This window comes from Phacochoerus africanus, chromosome 15, assembly GCF_016906955.1.
Source record: "Phacochoerus africanus isolate WHEZ1 chromosome 15, ROS_Pafr_v1, whole genome shotgun sequence".
NCBI classification, from domain to species: domain Eukaryota; kingdom Metazoa; phylum Chordata; class Mammalia; order Artiodactyla; family Suidae; genus Phacochoerus; species Phacochoerus africanus.
In genome coordinates this window covers 24,261,239-24,280,696 of record NC_062558.1, presented here as the reverse complement: position 1 = coordinate 24,280,696, position 19,458 = coordinate 24,261,239, and the positions used below count along the sequence as shown (strand labels likewise).

The window sequence follows — 19,458 nt, the reverse complement described above, 5'->3', positions numbered from 1 at the left end:
CTCCCCAGTGGCCACACTGCATGGAAAACCCACTTAGAATCCTCTGGTTGGTAGATTCCCTTGACATCTTCTGTTCCTTTTACAATGAAGAAACCAAGGGCCCCTGTTCTGGATAGCCTCTCTTCACCCCAAACTGGGAGAACATCCAACTCCCATGCCTGAGAAACGCTGTAATAAAATTGGAAGTAGAGCCAGCCAGATCGGATTAAAGGCCTTCCCGGCTGAGCAAGAGCTCCTTTCTCTTTTTATGAAATCTTTTTTATTTTGAGATAATTGTAGATTAATATACACTTGTAAAAAATGATACACAGTGATCCCACATAAATTTTTTTTTTTTTTTTTTTTTTTTGCTGGCCCTAAGGCCTATGGAGTTCCCAGGCCAGGGATCAGATTGGAGCTGAAGTTTCAACCTATGCCACAGCTGTGGCAATGTCAGGTCCCTAACCCACTGTGCAGGGCCGGAGATCAAACCTGCGTCCCAGAGACACTGCCAATCCTGTTGTGCTTCAGCGGGAACTCCTCTTTACCAATTTTGCAGTGGGGGAAGGTGAGTGATTAAGGCACATGAGATGAGGAGTGTCCTGATTGGCATTTAGACCCAGGATCATCACAGGTATTATTATAAAGGGAGGGGGCAGGAGTTCCCGCTGTGGCTCAGCAGGTTAAGAATCCCACTAGTATCCATGAGGAGGCAGATTCAATCCCTGGCCTCTCCCAGCTGGCTAAAGATCTGGCATTGCTGTGAGCTGTGGTGTAGGTCACAGATGTGATTTTGATCTGGTATTGCCATGGCTGTGGTATAGGCCGGCAGCTGCAGCTCTGACTCGACCCTGAGCTCCAGGAACTTTCATAGGCTGCAGGTGCGGTCCTAAAAAGAAAACAGTAAATAAAAAGTAAAGGGAGGGGGCAGATAGGCAGAATCCGAGAGAGAAAAGTGACAATGGCTTTGAAGATGGTGGCAGGGCCAGGAGCCATGGAATGCAGGCATCTCTAGAAGGTGGAAAAAGGATGGAATAAATTCTCCTTGGAACTTCCCCCAAGACACAGTCCTGCCCACACCTTGATTTTAGCCCAGTGAGACGTCTCAGCTCCAGACCCCTGGGAGAGAGGACTATGTTCTTAGCAGGCCCAGGTTTAGTGGGGGATTGGGAGGAAAATCATACAGAGGTACAATCTCAGATTTCCCTTCTAACCTAACCCAGCTCTTCAGGCCCAGGTCTCTCCTGGCCCACACTTACCCCATGAGCCTAATTCTGCCTCCCTTTTACAAAACTTCCTCACCCCATCTGTTCACAAAGCTGGTGGGAGGTCTGTTCCTTAAAGGGCCTGCTGTCCTTCCTCCCGGGCCATCTGTCATCCAAGTAACACCCGTTCCCTTCAGATCTCAGGCCTCAAAGCAACTGGTGTCTCAGGACCTTAAGGTTAGAGGGTGCCCTATTCTGTGCCTTGGGGCCCACGGGTCTCCACCTTAGCCCTTGTCACAGCTGTCCCTGCGGAGACTCCTGTGTGACCACTCATGTCTGTCTCTCTCCTGCCCTGCATGGTACCAGGTCCGGGAGTCCAGGAAGCCTGTGGGTCTGTTCACTTTTCTGTCTGCAGACCCTTGTTCATAGCGTCTGTCGTGTATCAGCCATGGAATAAATGTTTGTTGAATGAATAACTGAAAGACTGAGTGAGGTTCTTGCTGTGGACTGAATGCGTGCCGCGCCCCCCCACTCATAGGCTGATACCTTATCCCTGATGTGATCGTATTTGGAGGTGGGCCTTTGGGAGGTGGTTAGGCTTAGATGAGGCTCTTGAGGTGAGAGATCAGTGCCCTAGAAGAAGAGGAGGGAAGCTGGGCTCTCTCTCCCTCTGTGTGCATGTACCACGGGAGGCCACATGAAGATAAAACCAAGAAGCGGGTTTTTTTTGCCAAGAACTCAATATGCTGGCAATCTGATCACAGCCTTCCAGCTTTCAGAACTGTCAGAAAGAGCTGTCACTTCAGCCACCTGGTCTGTAACATTCTGTTATGGCAGCCCAAGCTGACTGAGACAGGTGTTATCCGAGGGCAGACCTCAGCCAGGAAGTGAAATGATGGCTTTGGTTACGGTGTCCCCAGCTTCGTACTCCAGAACGTCCTCAAGTCTGCTCTTGGGGCTCTGAGTACTCCTGGTGGACACTGGCTGGAAAGCCGGCACTCATCATCGACAGGTGTGGATAAGCCTGAGGCCCCTCACACCACCACATGGTAGGTGGACGTGGGCCTCCCTCAGGTGGGGGGCCTTCCTCAGTTGGGGGGCCACCTCATGCTTGACCCCTGTCCACTTGGGAGCAGGAAAAGATGGAGTGGTTCCTTGCTACGGTCTTAACCCTGTAGCAGCCTCTCCCCCGAACCCGCTGCCCAGAGTAGTGATTCAGAGGGACATCCTTGTGGTGGCCTCTGGGAAGGACTTCGGGGTGAGGAAAGGGACTCATTCTCTGTGGACTGCCCAAGGTCTGCTGAAGACGTGTAAGACTAGTTTTGGGGGATTTATCAAGTGGCTCCAGGTAAGATTATGTTCTGGTTATTGGCGGCTGTGCAGCAAACACCCCCTCAATTTAGCAAGTGAAACACAACTTAGGGAGATTCTGTTGTGGCTCAGCTGGTTAAGAACCCAGCTAGCATCCATGAGGATGCGGGTTCGATCCCCAGCCTTGTTCAGTGGGTTAAGGATTTGGCATTGCCGTGAGCTGAGGTGTAGGTCACAGATGTGGCTTGGATCCAGTGTTTCTGTGGCTGTGGCGTAGGCCAGTGGCTACAGCTCTGATTCAACCCCTTGCCTGGGAACCTCCATATGACAGGTGTGGTGGTAAAGGAAAAATAAAACATTTTTAAAAATGGGAACTATACTGACACCTACTTCATAAGGTTGTTAGGGGGATTAAAAGAGTTAATGTAAAATTCTTGGAGCACCTTGCCTTGCTCAAAGTAGGTTCTCCTTAAACGTTAGTGATCATACTTTTCTTTATAAAATGTTCTTTATATAGTAAGGACATTCATTTCTTGTTTGTTAAATGTTTTACAAATATTTTTTTTCCTGGTTTGTCATTTGTCTTTTGATTTTGTCATGGTAAATTTTTTGCCTTGCAGAATTTTATAATATTTATGCACTCGAATGTATCCATCTTTTCTTGGGACAGCTGTATATTTCTTCCTTTTTTTTTTTTTGGTCTTTTTGAGAAAGAACTTTCCTAACTTTTTTTTTTTTGGCTGTGCCCGAGGCATGTGGAAGTTCTGGGCCAGGGATCGAACCCTTGCCACAGCAGCCGCCTTAGCTGCTGCAGTGATAATGCCAGATCCTTAACCTGCTGCCCCATAAGGGAACTCCCTCACTTTATTTTTTGGATGAATGAATTTAATGCTCATAAGGAAAGGAGTTCCCATCGTGGCTCAGTGATAATGAACCCTATTAGTATCCATGAGGACACGGGGTCAATCCCTGGCCTCGCTCATTGGGTTAAGGATCCAGCATTGCCAGGAGCTGTGGTGTAGGTCGAAGTCATGGCTTGGATCTGAGTTGCTGTGGCTGTGGTGTAGGCCAGCAGCTTCTGCTCCAATTTGACCCCTAGACTGGGAACTTCCATATGGCGAGGGTGCAGCCCTCAAAAGACAAAAAAAAAAAAAAGCTCATTAAGAGGCAGAAAAGTGTTGAATCATCTTGTCAATATGGCACTTATTTTTCTTTCAGATTTTTTTCCTCTTTGTATTGATAGTCCCAGGTGCGTGAAGCAAAGTTCCTGAAAATAATAACATTAGGGGGCCCAGTGTGAATCTTTTAAGACTCTACGAAGACGTAAATTGATATTTAAGTGTTAGTTGTGGAGTTCTCTTGTGGTGCAGTGAGTTAAGGATTTGGTGTTTTCTCTGCTGCGGGGAGAGGTCGATCCCTGGCCTGGGACCTTCCACGTGCCCTGGGCGCAGCCAAAAAGATTCAAAAAAATCCAGGCTGTTCATCAGATAGAAATGATTATTATAAGCTGAATTAACAAAAATGAAAAGCTCGGCTTCTGGTTTGTTTTGAATTTTTCTTACCTAACACCAAACTGAATGTTCGATTTTTATTTTTTCTTCCTGGACAGAAAGACATTTGGCCAAGACAGGATGGAGTGGATGGAGTGAAAGGAATTTTTAAATGCAGCAAAGTGTTTGGGAAAAAATAGGCTTTTGTGCATCCTACTGGGAATTTGTTTCATAACAGAAATTTCACAATGTGCTGTGTCTGTTTCTCCATGAAATCGGTTGTTGCCGAGTGGAGGGGCCCAGCAGGAAGGTGTGGGGGGTTATTCTGGACTCTGCACCACTGCAGTGCAAGGTGGGCAGAGGTGCTGGGATACCCTGGGCCTGGAGTCCCCTCCCTCCACCTGCTGCCTTTGCAGGGAGTGGGCTGGAGAGGGATAGTGTCTGGGACAGCCCAGCAGCCCTGGGAGAAGCCTGTCAAGTCCCATCCTCTTGTTGGGGTGACCCCATCACAGGGCACGTTTGAGGACTTTTTCTCTCCTCAGTAGCCCTAAGAACGTGTTCCGGGAGTTCACTGATGGCTCAGTGGGCGGGTTAAGGATCCTGGTTGCCACAGCTGTGGCTCTGGTTACTGCTGTGGTGTGGGTTTAATCCCTGGCCTGGGAATTTTTCAATGTCATGGGTATGGCAAAAAAAAAAAAAGGGGGGGGGGGCGTTTCTGTTGTGGCTCAGTGGGTTAAGGACCTGCCTGACTTTGTCTCTGTGAGGGTTGGGGTGTGATCACTGGCCTCGTTGAGTTGCCACAAGTTGAGGGGCAGGTCACAGATGCAGATTGGATCCCTTGTTGCTGTGGCTGTGGTGTAGGCTGGCAGCTGCAGCTCCATTTTGACTCCTAGCCCAGGGACTTCCATGTGCTACAGGTGTAGCCATAAAAAAAAAAAAAAAAAAAAAAAAAAAGACCATACTCAGCTAAAGAAAGGTCCAGACCCCATCCATTATCTGGAGGTTCCTCTTAATATTTTTTTAAAAATGGAGACATTCCAAACCAGGCTTATAAAATCATGCCATGTCAATTTTAATCATATTAAGGCTCTGGCCCCACAAAAGTACAAGGCAATGCAATTGTCACCATGATATCATCCCAAGAGCTTTGGACAACTTGTAGCGAATTTGTCCACTCATAAGGCATTACGGCCAGGACGGTTGGTTTTGGGACACAGACGTTTGGGACCGGATGACAAATGCTTTCTTTTAATTCAGTGACTCAGGCTCTGCCCATAACCTCAATTGAAGATAAGATTCAAACTGTAAATTTGGTGCCATTTATATAAATAAGGCTCAGGGCACCCCTTCCACCCCCATTGTGGGCCTGCTTTGATCATCTCAGGGCAACATCTTTTCCCAGCATCCGTGAAGCTTTCCCATCCTCCAGCTGAGCCACGTTGCTGGGGTAGCGCTGACCCTTGTCTTTCTACCTTCCGCATGCAGCGTCCAGGCAGGCTGCGTGCATGCGTACGTCAGTACGCACGCATGCACACACGCACGGCATTTACTCAAATGCAAAGAAAGAGTAAATGTGACTGGAGTCAGAGAAGCAGAGTGGAGGCAGTCAGGGAACTCCGAGGGACAAGGACAGGAGCTTCCAGCCGCGTCCGGCCACCTTTACTCCTCCCTGGGGAGCCGGTCCCCAGCCTACCAGGTGATCATGGGTCAGAGCTGGCTCTGCTCCTCACGCGTGTCGTGTCCCCTCCTCCCCGCCCCCCCTTCTGGTGATGGAGACACACCCACTGAGGAGCCTGCTCATTTACATTAACATCCAAGCCCAGACCACTTAGTCCTTCAGAAGTGTGGGTCCCCCCGCTCAGCGCTTGGGAGCCTGCAAACCAGGTGTCTTGAAATGAATGGTCGCCAGAACCCCTGTGTACCCCACTTTGTTGGAAATGGATGATTGTAGGTATCAAAACTTTTCAATGTGGTCTTCCTCTTTGCTGAGAAATTCTGTGCTGGGAATTTATCCTAAAGACATTTAATCCAAGATGTGCAGAGAGGTTTAGCTTCCAGCTCTTTTTGGAAAATTAAAAAGTTGAAAGACATTTTAAGACCTAACCATGGGGGGGAGTGGCATTTTTTTTTTTTTTTATTTAAATAACAGGAGTTTCTTGGTGGCTCATTGGGTTAAGGATCTGGCGTTGTCACTGCTGTGGCTTAGGTCGCTGCTACTATGGCGCAGGCTCGATCCCTGACCAGGAACTTCTGCATGCACACACACACACACACACACACACACACACACACAAACACACATATATGACAGTTCCTGATTAGAATGTGATGCTGTGTGGGTATAAACGATGACATAAAGGTGTACTTATGGACCTTGGAGGGAGTTTATGATGCAGTAAATTTTTTAAAAAATGTGGCTTATAAACTAGTATGTGTAAGCTGGTTCCTTTCTTTGTAAAATGTGTTTATGGAGGAGATTTTGGAAGGTAACAGATGCTATCTGTGGGGGTTGACTGAGTTTGAATCTCATTAGAGTCTGTCCTAGTTTACGGACTCTGGGCAAATGGTCCTCAGTTTCTTCATCTGCATAATGGGAGTGACAGCCAGGTTTTGTAATATGTAAGTGTAGAGACTGTTTATTTAAAACTTAGAAAAGTGTCTAGTACTTAACGAGCCCTTAATAAACATTACCTGTTCTTGCTGTCTGTCTTTTCTGAATTGAACCCACATGGTTTCTAGAATGAGAAAAACAAACAAACCAAAAAACTGCTTTTTAAATGAAAAATGAAGAGCTGGGAGAAGGCTCTGCTTCTGTGAGGTGAAGTCCCTTTTGCTTTTCATGAAAAATAACCCCAGGCCTTTCTTGTCCTCAGGGGTCACGTTCTCTTTTTTCTGGAAGATACAAGGAGAACAGTCCAGATCAGCTCCATTTGCGTATGGGGGACAGGTCATTTCCAACTTGTTCAAAGTCTGCTCCAGAGGCGGCAAGGGCTCTGTGGAGCTGTACACGCATGACAACTCCATGACATGGGAGGCCACCTTCAGCCCCCCAGGTAAGGGTGCTGCTGCTGAGGGATGCTCAGGGAGGTGGGGGTGGGTGGTGGGGAGTGGGTGAGGGGGGTTGGGGGGGTGGGGGTTGAGGGGGAGCAGGGACAAGGCCCTTCCCAAGTTGGGAAGTGGTTGAACCCAAGGGCACAGAGCTCTCGCCCTTTGGCCTCTGGGCACATGAGCCCTTTCCTTCTTCTGAGGGGCTGCTTGGGAAGAATTACTGAAAAGGGCGAGATCATGTCCTTTGCTGAGATGTCCCCATGGTGGTTAAGGGCCAGGGTCTCTTTGATTGCCGACTGTGTCACTACATCATGTTATTTACCACCCCAGCCTCATTTCTGCCGTGTGAAGACATTAATAGTACTTACCCCACAGCTTGGGGGAAAATAAATGGACTATCGCATGCAAAGTGCTTTCCGCACCTGGTTATTGTTTCTCTTTCTTTTCTTGACCCCCCCATCTTCCTCCTCCCCCACCTCTTCTCTTCCTCCTCCCCTTCCTGCCCCTCCTCCTCCTTCTTAGTGGTATAAACTTGGAAATGTTTATAAGCTATGATGTACAAAAGCTTTTGGAAAAGAGGGAGGAGCTGACGATTGAGAGAAAGAAAAGATGCTGGAGGGGAGACGCGTGGGTACCAGTGAGGGCCTGGGATTCCGGAGGGATGCTTGGGGACGTGTGGGGACCAGGTGGGTGCAGCTGTGGCTGAGTGTGAAGGTGGGTGGTGGAAGGCCACACAGTTCTGTCTGATGATTCCACCTTGTGGGGAGCTCCCCTCACATCTCTGGGGCACAGGGTGATGTGTGGCCACCTGGCATAGGCCAGCAGCTGCAGCTCTGATTCAAGCCCTCGCCTGGGAATCTCCATATGCTGCACATTTGGCTATAAAAAAAAGAGAAGAGGGTTCTATGTCTCTATGTTAAAAGCATGGACTCTGGCTGGGGCCACATCCTGCAGTGCACTTACTCTGCTAGCTGTGTGGCCCTGGGTGCCTTACTCACCCTCTGTGTGTCTCAGCATCTGTAACGGGAGGGAGCACAATAATGGGATTAGGTCGTAGGGTGGCTGTTAGTGCACAAGGAACCTGGAATCGCGATGTACAGTGAGTACTGAACTGTATATGCCTGATTCTCTGGGTGCTGTGAGCATGGACCACGTTTCTAACCCAACTCTGGAAAAGGGGAACATTCAATACACACTGAATGTTTGAAAGGATGAGTTGGAGAGGATCTGCCCTTTCTGATCTGGAGGCCAGAAGGCATCTCTGCCTCCCTTTCCTGGGCAGACCTGCTGGTCCTGTAGTTTGTTCTTGGCCCTTGTCACATCCTACCCACTACCAGCTTCTTAAGTAAGAGCCTCATCCCCATGCTTCTTGGAGCTGACACTGCATCAGGCACCAGGCAGGTTTTTGGAACGTGTTTTAAAGTCAGGTCTGCTGAACCTTGGCTATTCCTCCACCCAGAGAAACAGGGAGAACTGTAAACATTTCTGCCTGGCAATGAGCCCTTTATTTGTTCATTGAAAGATTTGTTATCCTTGCCTTCACACTCAAGGGCCATGATAACTTTGGACCTGTCTAGATCCAAGTGTTCTCACGAGACTCACAGTTAGAAAGTTGCCCAGTCCCCAGTGGGAAGCCTGGCCTAAGTGCTGGGTGATTTAAGAGGAGCACCTGGCTTGGGTGACGGGCAAGTCAACACACCTGTGCGAGGAAGTGGGGCTCTTTGTGGATCAAGCTGCTGTCAAAGTCTGCCCAGCTTTCCTCTTGTGGGTGAATGTGGTTCTCATGCCAGAGTGACCAGTCACTGCAGCGGCTCCTGAAGGAGGATCCTGATGGAGCCAGGGGTGGTCTGTCCTCCATGGTGCCGCCGTGATGGTTGATGTCACATGGACAAGGTCAGGGCTGAGGTGGACCCCAGTGCCCTGCAGGCTGCATCAGGCCCTCAGATAGGTCTCAGTGACCTGCACTGCAGTGGCCTAGGCTGGATTAAAAGAATATTTTTGAACAAGTTATGACCATGAGTTATTATTTCTTTTTTATTTTTTTAATTAAAATTTTTTTTTTGTTAGAGTATACTCGACTTACAATGTTGTGCCAATTTCTGCTGGGCAGCAGAGTGACCTAGTCATATATATATATATATATATATATGAATGTGTGTATATATATATATATATATATATATTCCAAGAGACTGGAACCTCATTGCTTATTATTATTTCATTTAATTTAAAATGGAAAAGGGTTGGAGGTCCCTGGCAGTCTAGTGGTTGGGGATTCAGTGTTGTCACTGCGGTGGCACTCGTTCGATCCCCCGGCCCGGGAACTTCTACATGCCACAGGTGCGGCCAAAATAAAATAAAATCATTAAAAGAAAATCAAATGGCAGAGGGTCTCTGAACTGCTTCTGGGATTTGGGGGTTGGGAGTGGTTTCTTTCCTGTGCACCAAAGAACTGAGGCAGGTCAGATGTATATTAGGACCTATCTTTAGGTCGCAACCAAAGGCAGCAGTGACCAGTCATCATAAGCAAGAGGGATGCGCTGAAAACTGGTAGGACCACCTCGAGTGTTACTCCACCCACATCATCAGAAACCTGTCTCTGCTCTTTTTCAGGCCCCTACTGGACTCACGTCCTGTTTACCTGGAAGTTCAAGGAGGGTCTGAAAGTCTATGTCAACGGAACTCTGAGCAACTCAGACCCGAGTGGAAAAGAGGCTCACGCCTATGGGGAGCCCAATGCCAACCTCGTGATAGGGTCCGAGCAGGACCAGACCAAGCGCTACGACAACGGAGCGTTTGACGAGTTCATCATCTGGGAGCGCGCCCTGACTCCGGACGAGATCGCCATGTACTTCACAGCCGCTGTTGGTCAGTGAGGGGCACCGGGCTGCGGGTGTGATGTTAGCTCCAGCAGGGTCGGGGGTGGGGTGGGGACCTTTGAACTGCCTCCCCTTCCCAGCATTTCTCTCCACTCTCCTGACACAGCTGTGTCCTAATGAATCTCATTAATACAGTGGTTTTTTCTAGAACATTCGCTCCCTAAGATGAAGGAATCAGCAATTTACCAGAAACATACCGAGATGGATATTCTTGCATTGGTTGGGGGGGGGGGTGCTTCAAGGTGCACGTGACAGGTGGTCATTCACAGTTGTTGTGGGAAGCCAATAGTCCAGGCCCATTAGTGCATTTCATGCACAGATGTTTACCCCATGCCTCCCACGTGCTAGGCCCACCCACAGGCCCTTGGAGAGCCCCAAGGACGCCCCCTTCCCGATCAGCATGGAGCGGTGGTTCAGATCAGGGACTTGGGGGGAACCTGGGTTCGCATCCTAACCCAACCTCGATAAGCCCTGGGACTTGTGAAGTGACTTTTAAGAACTGGTGGTGGAATTCATATAACACAAATGCAGCCACCTTACAGTGTACAGTTCAGTGGTACTTACCATGGCCGCAGTTTGTAGGGTCATCATCCTTCAAGGAAGCAGCACCATTAGCAGTCACTCCCCGTTTCCTCCTCCCCCAGCCCCTGGCAACCACTCATTCACTTTCTGTCTCTGTGGCTTTGCCTATTCTGGAGAGTCCGTACACATGGAATCATATATATGTGATCTTTTGTGTCTTAATCTCTCCAAATCACAGTTTTCTCCTCTGTGAATGAATGAAAACACCACTACCCCTGCCCTGGGATGTTGGGAAGATTAAATGGGGCAAGGGTGTCAGGCCATTCACTTGCCTGAATAAGGCACATTGTCAATACATTTTAGCTGTTTTTAAAACTAATATTTATACATTCCCTACAATTCCATTTTCATTCTGCCCACGAGTGAACACACTGTTTCCTACCTACCTATCTGCCTACCTATCCATCTATCCATCCATCCATCCATCCATCTATCTATCTAATCTCAGAGCCGCTGTGCAAGCCGAGTCGCCTGTGTTCACTGCAGCCTTTCACTCAGAAAAGGGACTTCATTTCCTTTCACAGAAGTGACACAAGACGTGTAAAATATACCATCCCCTAGGAGAAGAAAGGACATCCATCTCCTGCATTTTATTGCCCAAGATTCAGAGATTGGTCACTTTGAGACTAAGAAGTCATTCATATTTGTGTTAACTGAGAGCCTCAAACAGATCTTGCCTTCCTTATTTTTTCTTAAATTTTAAATAAATTTTTGTTTGTTTGTTTGTTTTGGCTTTTTTTAGGGCTGCGTCTGTGGCATATGGAGGTTCCCAGGCTAGGGGTCAAGTCAGAGCTATAGCTGTCAGCCTACCCCACAGCCACAGCAACACAAGATCCAAGCCACGTCTGAGACCTTCACCACGGCTCTCAGCAATGCCGGATCCTTAACCCACGGGGCGAGGCCAGGGATTGAACCCAAATCCTTATAGATACTCGTTGGGTTCTTAACCTACTGAGCCACGATGGGAACTCCCATTTTTTTTTTTTTTTCATGGTCTTACCCGAGGCCTATGGAAGTTCCTGGGGCCAGGGATTAAATACAAGCTGCACCACTGGATCTTTTAACACACTATGTGGGGCCAGTGATCTAACCCACAATTCCACAGTGACTCAGGCTGCTGCAGTCAGCTTCTTAACTCACTGTGCCACGTGGGAACTCCCCAGTCCTGCCTTCTTGATAGCTTATTGTTTTACAACACTGGAAAGAGGGATTGGTGTCTCTGGCCCTTGTAGCTGTCCCAGCAAACCCCTGTCACAGGACATGTCTGGGCTCAGGGATGTGGTGCGTCATCCCCACCCCCTCCCGCACCCCACACTCGGGAGGGTGCTGAGTGATCCTTTCGGGGTTCAGGAGAGGTGTTCTGTTAACACTTTGGCATCTCGCGGGGTGGCGCACGCCCTCACTTTTGCTGAACCAGAGCAGGCCTCCTGTTTGTCCCAGCCTGGTGACAAACCACACTGTATTTTATCTCTAACTAGTCCAGAAGCCATGGAAATCCATTTCTTTTGCTTCTTTCTTTGCAATCAGTAAAAGTGTGTATCAAGCCATCTTTTTATACGATTAAGGGTGTTCCCAAGAGATTTAGAATCAAAATAGAAAAATAACTTGACCTGCGAAAATCCATACAGTTTACCCATTCAGACAATTTCTGAGCCCTTTATCTTTCTGGCAACGTTCCTACTCAAGACATTCTTGGCTTCTCTTAGTTGGGGTATGAAGCTGGTCGATTTTTGAATGAAGACAGGCCTTCTTGAGGGTGGACCAGGGGACTGTGTTTTAGTCCTTAATTAAGCATTATCGATGTTTTTCTAGGAAAGCATGTTTTGTTGTCTTCAGCATCATCAAACTTCTTCGTGACACCCACAGCAAACACCATGGTGAGCAGATGCATTTCTCTTTTGCCCTCCCCACCCCACCCCCTCACTGCCCCATCTTGGGATGTCTTTTTTTTGCTTAGACTATATGCCAGGAGAGTCTAGCTCACAGTTACCAGCCGTATACTGTTTGGGAAGATATAATAAATAGAGGAGAGGTGTTCCCATCATGGCGCAGTGGTGAAAGAACCTGACTAGGAACCATGAGGTTGTGGGTTCGATCCCTGGCCTCGCTCAGTGGGTTAAGGATCTGGCGTTGCCATGAGCTGCGGTGTAGGTCGCAGATGCGGCTCGGATCTGGCATTGCTGTGGCTCTGGTGTAAGCCGGCAGCTAGAGCTCTGATTAGACTCCCAGCCTGGGAACCTCCATATGCTTCGGGAGTGGCCCTAGAAAAGGCAAAAAGACAAAAAAACAAAAAACAAAAACCAAAAAACAAAAACAAAAATAAATGGAGGAGAAGATAATGTGGGCACTGATTCTTGATGCTAGAAGAAGTGAAGGAAAGATCCTCTGCTTCCTGTGGCCTGTAGCCTCAGGCCTACGTAGAGTGAACAAGCCTTCGCAGGGACCACTGGCCCCCAAGGCTGTTTCCTGGTGCCCTTGGCACCCTGGGCAGAGAGCAAGGAGGAGCTGATCTCTACACTTGGCTCCTCTCTGTGCCCCTTTTTCTTCTGAAGTTTGAGGAAAGGATCGATTCATTGGCGAAATGTTCCCCTCTAGAATTAGCTTTGGTGATCCAACAACAACTTTCCTTCCACAGAATTTTAACAGTGAGTGAACAGGGAGTTCCCCTTGTGGTTCAGCCGTAATGAACCCAACTAGTATCCATGAGGATGTGGGTTCTATCCCTGGCCTTGCTCAGTGGGTTAAGGATCCTGTGTGGCTGTGGCTGTGGTGTAGGCCAGCGGCTGCAGCTCTGATTCAGCCCCCTAGCCGGGGAACTTCATATGCCCCAGGTGTGGCTGTAAGAAAACAAAGCAAAACAAAAAGTGAGTGAATAAATTCTTGAACTATCTGTGTGGGTTCAGATCCCAGTGCTCTCATTTATTTCCGTGTCAGCCTCTCTGTGCTTAGTTTTGTCTACTAAATGGGTGTGTATTTCATGGGGTTGGTATAAGGATGAAATGTTAATATATGTAAAATAGTCACCAGGGCGCCAGGTAGAGAGTAGGCGCCATAATCATGATTATTCTGGTGGAAGAAGCATGAGGCCCAGAGGAGGCATTGAACTTCTGGAGAACGTCTCGGCTTAACGTTCTTAATAGCAACTCATGTCGCTGAACTCTCTTCAGGTGCCCACTGATGCCTACCATCCCATCATAACCAACTTGACAGAGGAGAGGAAAAACTTCCAGAGTCCAGGAATTGTTTTGAACTACCTTCAAAATGTGTCGCTCAGCTTACCCAATAAATTCCTCTCGGAGGAGACAGCGCTGAATCTCACCAAGGTGAAGCCCTCTGATTTCTATGCTGAGTGGACCAGGGATGGATCAGGGATGGCAAACTGCCAGATGTGTCTTTTATTTTTTTTCCATACCCACAGCATGCAGAAGTTCCCCAGGCCAGGGATCAAATCCTTGCCCCAGCAGTGACAATGCTGGATCCTTAACCCGCTGTGCTACCAGGGAGCTCCAACTCAGACGTGTCTTGTTTGACCTACACAGAGTTTAAAAAAATGAGGAACCTGTATATAAAAGTCTGGGGTTCAAGGAGTTCCCGTCATAGCTCAGCCATTAATGAATCCAACTAGCGTCCACAAGGACATGTGTTCTATCCCTGGCTTTGCTTAGTGGGTTGAGGATCTGGCATTGCTGTGAGCTGTGGTATAGGTTGCAGACGTGGCTTGGATCCTGTGTTGCTGTGGCTCTGGTGTAGCCTAGTGGCTACAGCTCTGATTGGACCCCTAGCCTGGGAACCTCTACATGCCAAGGGTGTGGCCCTAAAAAGACACACACACACACACACACACAAGTCTGGGGTTCTGAAGTCTCCTGAACAACCAGATGACGTGGCCACTCCAGCCAGCTCAACACAGCTCTGTGGTCTCTGCTGCATCCCCTTGGATGGGACTCAACTCTTTGTTTTCCTAGTGCTCAGACAGCCTGGCCCACTTCTCCATCTATCTGGCCTCTGGAGGCCTTTGAGTTTGAAACTCCCATTTTATTTTATTTCATTTTTATATTACTCAACGAGTTTTTTACATTTATAGTTGTACAATGATCATCACAACCCAATTTTATAACATTTCCATCCTAAACCCCCGGCATCCTGCCAACCCCCCAACCTCTCTCCTTTGGAAATCATAAGTTTTTCAAAGTCTGTGAGTCAGTATCTGTTCTGCAAAGAAGTTTATTGAGTCCTTTTTTCAGATTCCACATGTAAGTGATGCAACTCCCATTTTAAACTCGGCTTACCTCCCTTAGCTACAGGTTAAAGTTGGGTCTTTGGCAGATTTAGCTGTGGGTCCACAGTATGACCCAAATGCTGTAACTTTATCTCAGTGGGTGTTCCCAGAGTCATCTAAAGCACTTAGTGAATGCACCACGTATGACATTGGAATCAAGGTGCTTTCTTTTTTCCTTCTCAGAATCTTTCTGGGATCAAAGTAGAGGACGATGCTGGGCTCTTGGGGCTTGACAGCTTCAATCTCAGCCCACCGCTCTTGGCTGATATGGAGAGAGAAGGGATGTTTGAGGCTGTTTCATCTCAAAAGTGCAGCATATAGGTTAGGAGCAGGATGTATCTTAGGGTCTCACTGCCGGGTTATTACTTACTCTCTGCTGGTTACTTACTGCACACCCTTGGTCATGTTATTTAGCATCTCTCTGTCTCATTTTGCTCATCTGAGATATAGGGGAGATGATAATAGTACCCACCTAATTGGGGGCCAAAACGGTTCCTATGTTCATTGTACCGTGTCTGGCACTTGGTGAGTGCTTTTTAAGGGTTCTTAATTCTTACTGGATTCCTTGTTGAAGAGGGACCCAAAGAAGCATGTGAAAGCATGTGTTCATTAAAACAAGACATCCTGAAATGCAGGGAGGGTCCTGGGAGCTTTCCTGCGAAGGTGAGAGAAGCAAGAGTTACACTCTTTAGATTTCTTTGATTCATTCATAGACCATGCTAGGTTCTGGGGATCTGGAATGACCAAGAACCACTTTGTTTCCAAGAGGCTCAGGGTTGACAGGGTGAAGATAGACCGTGGAGTCTGAAAAGTGCTATAAGGGGATATCCTGAGCTGTGAGAGCTTATAATTCTGGAGTCGGGGAAGCTGGTCTGACCTTCAGTTATGTCCTTGGCCACGTTTTTAACCTCTGCAAGCCTGTTTCCCAATCTGTGACATGGGGATAATTTGATTACCCAAGTCTCTGTTAGAATGGTATTGATGGCAAATAACCAGTAATAGGACTACATTTTTTTTTTTGTCTTTTTAGGGCTGCACGCACTGAACATGGAGGTTCCCAGGCTAGAGGTCGAATCAGAGCGATAGCCGATTCGATCCCTCTCTAAGCATTCTGCTGTGTTTCCAAATGGCTAGGACAGCTCCAATCACCACACCTCACTGACAAAGACCAGCAGAGAGAGGAAAGGCAGGAGGCACCTCCCTCTTTACAGAAGAGGAAAATCTTTCCCATGGTTCCTGCAGATATCCCCTCACATGACCTCAGCTAGACCAATCATTGGCCAAAGGGAGTGGGCCTGCTCATTGGCTCAGCCAATCATAAGGTGTTATGCACGGGGCCAAGGCAGCTGTGTCGGAGCACTTCCAGTTCTCCACAGGAAGCACTTCTGGTCTCCCCACCTGAGCTCAGGGAGTGGATGTGAGGATACTTAGAGGAACAGGCTGTTCAGAAGGTTGAAGGGGAGACTGGGGCTCCTTCGTAGCCTTGAAGGAGATTCACATGTCTGTAAGGGAACATAGAATCCAATGAAGATCAACATAGGAAACACTTGCTTTTTAGACTTGGTGATTTCCTCTTTCCTTTGGCTTTCCTCCCCTCAGCTATACTGAACAGCCTCAGAAAGTGCAAACTCAGATGCATGTAGGGGCCAGACAAATGGCTGATTGGGTCAGACAGACAATAGGGAGAAGCAGAGACTGGGGCAAACTGGAATGAGCCCACCCACAGGGAGTAGCAGCTAGCTGCTCAGAGCCACTTGATTTTAACCTTTAGGGTTACTTCTTCTGATTTTGCAAGCAAAGTTCTATGGCATTTTTCAAATTTTTTTTTTTGGTCTTTTTGCCTTTTCTAGGACTGCTCCCGCAGCATATGGAGGTTCCCAGGCTAGGAGTCTAATCAGAGCTGTAGCCACCGGCCTACGCCAGAGCCACAGCAATGCGGGATCCTCATGCATGGTTCCTAGTCAGATTCGTTAACAACTGTGCCACGATGGGAACTCCTCCATGGCATTTTTAAGTGGAAAATCATCCAGTTTTACACTTGACCTTAGCCAAAAGGCCGAGAAGTGATAAATCATCCAATTTTAAAAAAGTGGACAGCTACCTGAAATTTAAAAGCAATTATGTACAGGAGTTCCGTCATGGCTCAGCAGAAACGAATCTGACTAGTATCCGTGAGGACGCAGGTGCGATCCCTGGCATCGCTCAGTGGGTTAAGGATCTAGTGTTGCCGTGTGCTGTGGTGTAGGTTGCAGATGCAGCTTGGATCCTGCGTTGCTGCAGCTGTGGCGTAGGCTGGCAGCTGGAGCTCTGATTCAACCCCTAGCCTGGGAACCTCTGTATGCCATGGGTGCAGCCTTAAAAAGACCAGACACACAAACAAAAGCAATTATGTATAAACCAAATAAAAGACATTTATGAGGCAGATTCAGCCCATGGGCCATCAGATTGAGACCTCTGTTGTGGGTCTTTGTGGAGAAACCTGATTCTGGGTGTCCTGGGGAGGAATTATGCAGCTTGACCCCAAACTCCACTGATTTCTGACTGGATGAGAAATTAAAATCTTTGGCATCCATTTTCCAATTTTCCATGATGTCTTGCTTCTCATCACTAAGAGTTGAACAGAAAAGTGATGAGAAGTCATTTCCTGTGCCAGGTAATAAGGTAGTCATTAGCTACCCGTGGCTGTTGAGCACTTGGACTGTGGCCAGTTCAAATTAAGATGTGCTGTAAATATAAAATACATGCGGGTTCTCTAAAATTTTTTTTTAGGGTTCGCACTTGCAGCATATGAAAGTTCCTGGGCTAGGAGTTAAATCAGAGCTGCAACTGCCAGCCTACACCACAGCCACAGCAACGCAGGATCTGAGCCACATCTGCGACCTACTCCACAGCTCCCGGCAATGTAGGATTCTTAACCCACTGAGCGAGGACAGGGATCAAACCCACATCCTTATGGATACTAGTCAGATTTGCTTCCACTGAGCCACAGGGAGAACTCCAGGATCTCTAAAATTTAGTATGACAGAAGGTTGTAAAATATCAAATTGGTAATTTTTATGTTAGATGATGAAGTGATATTTTATGTTGGGCTAAGTAAAATTAATTCCATCTGTTTTCTGTTTACTGTTTAAAATATGACTACTAGAAAATTTAAGATAAAAATGTGGCTTGGATTATATTCCTGTGTCAGCAAACTATAGCCCTTGGGTCAAATCTAGCCCATTGTCTATTTTGTAAATAAAATTTTATACAGTCATTCAGTTATGGATTGTTTGTGGCTACCTTTGCACTAGAGTGGCAGAATTGAGTGTTTGTTCCACAACTGTATGGTGTGTAAAGCCTAAATTTTTTACTAGGTGATCCTTTTTTAAAGAAAAGTGCAGACCCCAGCTCTAGATTAGAAACTCAGCCATTGGACCTCAAACCCAATGAGGGCAGGAATCATGATTCTTTTTTCATCTTTAATTTTTAAGGCATTGCATTTTAGAGTCTTATGAGTATTTATCAAAGATAAATGAAAGTATGAGGCATTTTGATGCTGTATTCTCTAAATATTTAGCGTCTAAAAGTGTATGAGGAAACATGATTTTTCTGGAGAAGCTGTTTGCTGGAAATATGGGAGGTTTAGATTGGGTTCTAAGTTTAATTCTGGTGTCTATAGTGGAAGATATATAGTTAAAAACCTACACAAGTAATGTAAATAAGTGAAACAGACTAAGTGTAAGGCAACAGGGAGTGGTGAGGACTGAGGTAAACAAGGGACACACAACTAACTAAGGAATCAGCTGCTGTTCAGTTTTGGTCAGTTGTGGCCATGTGGGTCTGTGGGCTATGGCTTGTCCAAGCTTCTCATTTTTTCAGAAGGAGGAGGAAATTCACATAGTTTCATTTAAACCTCCCAATTTGAAGATATTAGAAGCTAACTTCACTTTTTTAGAATAATAGCCAAACAAAACATAGTTTTAAGGTGATTTGACAAGTGACCCCAAGTAATTTCTGCTTTATGGAAAAGTAAATTCTAATTAAACAAGTGTTTATTTTGTGTCAGTTTAGCTTTCCATTCAAAGAAAAGCATATAAAGGAGGCCCTGATTTGTTCATTCATTCATTCTTTTATTCATTTATACATTCATTCATTCAACATGCCTTTCCTGAGGGGCAGTTATTATCTCCCAGACATTGTGCTCAGGGCTTCTGCTGTCACTAAGCTGTGAACACACATCTAACAATTAATGCTTGTCACTGACTAAAGGGTAGTCACAGGGAGTCAATAAGATAACATCTATAACAGGGCTTTGTAAAATGTAACTTGATCCACTAATGGGAGCTGTTTTCCTTTACTAGGATATATAATATATGTAAAACCCAGCCAGTGGGTGATAAAAATAGGAAGATCCAAGGTCTTATGATTATGAGGCTTAAGGGTACATATTAAGTAGTGTTGTGTTGTTTGCTTTTAGACTTTCTTAAAAGCCATGGGAGAAGTTCTTCATTTGCCCAGTTGGAGTGCTGTGTCAGAGGTAAGAAAAAAGAACATTTTGGTCTTAGAAAAGGTAGGTACTTTGGGAACCATTTTGTCTTCCTTGAAGTGGCATAAACATGGCCCAATTCACATCTGTCAGAGAAATGGTGCATCTCTCGGTCTTGAGATCTGGATAGACAACTGATTTTCTGTGCCTTCTGTCT

At 46.8% G+C, this 19,458-nt stretch overlaps 1 protein-coding gene across 2 annotated transcripts in view; it reads left to right on the top strand.

Moving 5' to 3' along the window:
- The window catches only part of ADGRD1 (adhesion G protein-coupled receptor D1), a 182,926-nt gene that overhangs the window by 32,304 nt on the left and 131,164 nt on the right, over window positions 1-19,458 (top strand). For both annotated transcript variants that reach the window (XM_047760612.1, XM_047760613.1), the window contains 5 exons: window positions 6,859-7,038; window positions 9,647-9,901; window positions 12,307-12,371; window positions 13,662-13,817; window positions 19,233-19,292. In XM_047760612.1, coding sequence (XP_047616568.1) covers window positions 6,859-7,038; window positions 9,647-9,901; window positions 12,307-12,371; window positions 13,662-13,817; window positions 19,233-19,292 — 716 coding nt within the window. The remainder of the gene's footprint in view (window positions 1-6,858; window positions 7,039-9,646; window positions 9,902-12,306; window positions 12,372-13,661; window positions 13,818-19,232; window positions 19,293-19,458) is intronic.